General features: G+C 42.5%; 1 protein-coding gene across 7 annotated transcripts in view; it reads right to left on the bottom strand.

Moving 5' to 3' along the window:
• Positions 1–4,546, bottom strand: part of ENAH (enabled homolog (Drosophila)) — a 56,567-nt gene that overhangs the window by 16,344 nt on the left and 35,677 nt on the right. For all 7 annotated transcript variants that reach the window (XM_009333646.1, XM_009333647.1, XM_009333649.1 and 4 more), the window contains 4 exons: positions 4,117–4,418; positions 3,717–3,856; positions 3,249–3,303; positions 2,916–2,964 (listed from right to left, as the gene is read on the bottom strand). In XM_009333646.1, the coding sequence (XP_009331921.1) occupies positions 2,916–2,964; positions 3,249–3,303; positions 3,717–3,856; positions 4,117–4,418 (546 nt within the window). The remainder of the gene's footprint in view (positions 1–2,915; positions 2,965–3,248; positions 3,304–3,716; positions 3,857–4,116; positions 4,419–4,546) is intronic.

Below are 4,546 nucleotides of genomic sequence, written 5' to 3'. Positions count from 1 at the left end.
AACCTCATGAGGTTCACACAGGCCCACTTCTCGAGCTTGCCCAGGTCCCTCTGGATGGCATCCCGTCCCTCTGGTGTGTCAACCACACCACTCAGCTTGGTGTCACCTGCAAACTTGCTGAAGGTGCATTTGATCCCACTGTCTATGGGATTGATGAAGATATTAAACAGTACCGGTCCCAATACAGACCCCTGCAGGACGTCACTCGTCACCAGTCTCCATCTGGACATTGAGCCGTTGACCACTACCCTCTGGATGTGACTATCTAACCAATTCCTCACCCACCGGACAGTCCACCCATCCAATCCATTCCCTTTCCAGTTTAGAGAGAAGGGTGTTGTGGGGAACCATGTCAAAGGCCTTACAGAGGTCCAGACAGACGACATCTGTAGCCCTTCCTGTGTCCACTGATGTAGCCACACTCCATCCATTTTTTTTTTTCCTTTTAGTGGTCTCACCTAAGCCCTTCCTCAGGACATACCTATCACCACAGATGCTTCATTCCTTACGGATCAGGTTTTCATTCCTTACAATCTGCACAAGTTAAAACAGTCTTTCTGTAGTATGAATTGTTATGACTTACTTGCTATTGTTACTTACTCAGGACTTTAATGCACCACTGATCTTATCAATCTTTATTTCAGATTTTGGGTTTATTTATTTGTTTGGTTCCCTTTCTTTTTTATTGCTCAGCTCTGCTAAGCTGGGCAAGCTGAGAGACAGAAATGCTCTTTCAGAGTCTCATATTGACCAGGAAGTTCCCTGGGATGCAGCTAGACACTGAGTTGCAGAAATCTGCTAGCATAGCCTGTGACCCAGCAACTACAGGTTGCCAGTGCTAGTAGTAAGTCTTAAGCTTAATTTGATATGCCAAGCTTCAGGGCTTGTCCTTCCATAGGAGTTATTTTAGCAGGATTTTAGCTGCATCTGCAAAATTATTTGAGAAACTTTAGCCATGGCTGCAGCTTGCTCAAGGACCACATGATTATACTTATCTAGCTGAAATAGTGAACAATATCCATTCATACATCGACTGCCTATCCCATGGTTTTGAGCTTGTTTTGTTTATATAATTACCTAACATGTTTTAACTTCGGTTTTACTTAGCTTTATGTGACTGTGTATTTCTTCCCCTAAAAGGAATATACCATATACAGAGAAGGACTAATATGTCTAAGTAATCACAGTGTAACTGTCCCTGTAAGCAACAGGAGAGAGAGAACACAGCCCCTTAACAGAGTTGAAATGTATCAAAATAAACCAAAGGAGACGCAAGCTTAGGACAGAAGAAACGTCCCCCCTTTCAACATCATACTCCTCCTGAAAAAGACTGTGGAACTCTGATAGTTCACCACAACAGCACATAGGAAGGGTAAGCGCAACACCAAAGAAAGAGGTAAATGCTAGCAGGTCTGTGTATAACAATTTCAGTTATATTATTAGTGGAATTAGACATAATCACACAAATTTTTGACCTGGCCTCTGCTCAGTATGCCAAGCATTCCTCTTAAACATTTTAGAGACAAGTTCCAATGACGAGGCACAGCATTACCAAAGCATTTTACATCATCAAGAAATGAAGTGAAGTCTCTCTGTTGGAAGGAAACAGTCAAACCTCTGGATGCATTTGACATTTTAAAAAAGTTTGATGAGGCTTCCTATCATGACAACCAATTAAAGGAACCACTTCACTTCCACTGTTTTTGATTTCCCTCTTTTGGGCCTATATTATTACAAGAAGTGTTCCAAAAGCAGTCATTTCCCCAAGACTAATATCATCTCTGTGTTTAAGAGAATGAAGCAGACTCCTATGCTAAGGGGAGGGGGAAGGATGAGAAACTTGATTTGTATTAAGTCATTTATTGCCTTGCAGTCTAATTTCTTTAGACTACCGGCTGTATCTCAATACTAACAGTTTTCCAGTTATTTCTATCCAGACACACTTAGCTCCTAGCTCTCCTTTTTATCCCACAGCCGCCTGGGTTTTGTTCACCCTATACCACTGGTTTTCAATATTAAGACCTGCACACCATCAAGTGGCTGAATCATCTAGTTAAGAAGTATACACATGGGCAAGTAATCAACAGAGAAAGCTAGAACATACTGAGGACTGGTATATTCATTACCCAGTCATTTTCCTTCTGCTTCCAGTATCTTTTGGGATGACAAACTGCAGGTTATATGGCACATCCTCCCCCTTTTGCACGCACATAGGGGGAGGTGGCCAGGGAAGCGAAGGGTACACGAAGGTACTACTAAAGGACAGGAAAATAAAGTCTTGAGCATCACTTGAGTCCTTGGAACACAAGCATTTACAGTATGAATACATACGCATGCTGACAATACATCTTGGCCAACTACAGAATTGGTGAGATGTAAGCTTTCCTTACTGACTGCAGCAGAAGCGTTGGCTACACAGTTCCAAACTCTGCCACAAGCACACCTCAGCAGAGGGCTCGTGGTTAAAGAATTTCTACTCTGCGCACTTATATTGATTTAGAAAGGACACTTGCATGTGAGGGAATCTTTACTAAAGTACGTGGAAGCAGCAACTGTTTCTGTCTAACTCTGACAGTCTTGTACGTTTGCCTCAAAGGAAACAAACCACTGTCCCAACTCATGTCCTGCAATGACTGAGACAACTTGCTTTCACATTCACTACCAACTGCTTTCTGTGCATCAGCCCCATAGGTTCAACACAGGAGGACCCTATACCAAGCGCAGTGTTCCAGTGGATGCTCTTTTTATCTGTTACCTTCTGAAACACTTCTGAACCAGGACCCATTCCACAGCAAAATGCCAGGCCGTAATCATGGGGGAAGAGGCAGGCTCCAAAGTTCAGCACAGCTGACTGAGATTTGTCATTAGGTTTTAGCATTATAGAGTCACAGAGTTCACAAACCTGTGCTACTTACCAGGTGTGCTTGTTGAAGAAACCTTAGAAGTTGAAGACTCTGATTCTTCCTGATTAAAAGGGAGGAGAGAGGGAGAAGGGGGGGAGGAGGAAGGGAGAAAAAGAAAAAACAACACCTTTGACTTGTGAATCTAACAGATTAATATCAACTGTTTAAATATTTATTTCACTTTTTATATAGATTTAAAGGGTTCTGCTCAATTGTATGTAGAAAATGTGCAAGCACTATGCACTTCACAAAATAGTGGTTGTGTGTATATATATATGGTAAAGTAGAATCTTTCTCATAATCTAGTATTGAATAATGTGAAGTAGATAAAATTTCTCAGCTCACATTTTTATCTTCTTTCTGCTCTGGTTCTGTTGATCCCTTTTCAGCAATTCTTCTCCTATAAGCAGAGACAAAAGTTACCAAGATCATCATGGCTTTAAGATGGAAGAATGTTGTTTAGTGTAATTAAAGATATATACAGCTTGATAGCTAGAATATTGAAAATTAATGTTTAAAAAAGTACTTTCAAAATACTTTCAAGGACAAAGCCCTCCTGCAAAAGCGACTGGGCAATTCTTTCTCCTCTTGAAGTCTGTATCCCCTCCCCTACTGCTACACAAAGACTTACACAGAAGAAAAGTACTCGATTACACTCAAGTAAATAACGGCTCTTCACAAAACGTTATGAACTTCACAAAGTTCATGAGCAAGCCGATGTTTATTTGATCCTTAGCCAGCTGCAAACAGGCACCCAAAATCCTACCTCTACGATGACTAAGCGGCTGGAGCACAGCAGAAACAGCTCTTTACCTCCTGGCCAGCAGGGCGCTCATTTCTTCCATCAACCCACTGCCTCCCAAGGGAAGCGGTCCGTTTCCACGGCCACTGTCTGTTTTAGATGAAGCAGAGCTGCCGCCTCCTCCTCCACTTGAACTGGAGGAGTCTTCACCCTTCATAATACACAAAATAACAGCAGATGTGCAAATGATAGCTGACTTAATGAAAGAAGCAAAGTTCACATACGAGAAAGAAACAACTGTACAAAGAATGCAATGGGCTGGTAGTACATCCTGTAATGCTTTTTTAATAATGAATTAAGCCTACCCCAAAAGTCTCGATACTGCTATTAATCTTGAACAAAAACTACAACCGGTTCAGGAAGACAGGATTTGGAGATAGGAATCAGAAAAAGAAAGAGAGTTGTATTTACCCGTGAGACTTTCCTAAGTTTGGCTCCAGCAAGTGCAGCTGCTAGTCCAGTTAAAGGGCGATTTTCTTCGGACACGAATCCCACTGAAAATCCAGAGGCGGGGAGGGGTGGAGCAGGAGGTGGAAGGGGAACGGGAGGAACTTGGTTAGGAAGTGGAGGAGGTGGTGGTGGTGGAGGCCCTGAAGGTGGAAGTGGAGGTGGTGGTGGTGGGCCAGGAGGAGGTGGGACTGCTACTGAAGACTGAGCTGGGCCAGGGGGCAGGGGGGGTGGGGGAGGAGGTGCAGGTGGTCCTTGGACAACACCTAGTATCAAAGAGAAAACAAATAGACTATATTAAGGATTTAAAAAAGAAAGATCTTATTTCCATTGAAATACTGGTTCTTTTGCTCAGTGTATAAGACGTTAATACTGGTAAGGGTCCTTTTTATAG

The sequence above is a fragment of the Pygoscelis adeliae genome, unplaced genomic scaffold (genome assembly GCF_000699105.1).
Source record: "Pygoscelis adeliae isolate BGI_AS28 unplaced genomic scaffold, ASM69910v1 Scaffold1, whole genome shotgun sequence".
Lineage (NCBI taxonomy): Eukaryota > Metazoa > Chordata > Aves > Sphenisciformes > Spheniscidae > Pygoscelis > Pygoscelis adeliae.
The sequence above is the reverse complement of the archived record's forward strand: the minus strand, read 5'-3'. Positions and strand labels throughout refer to the sequence as shown.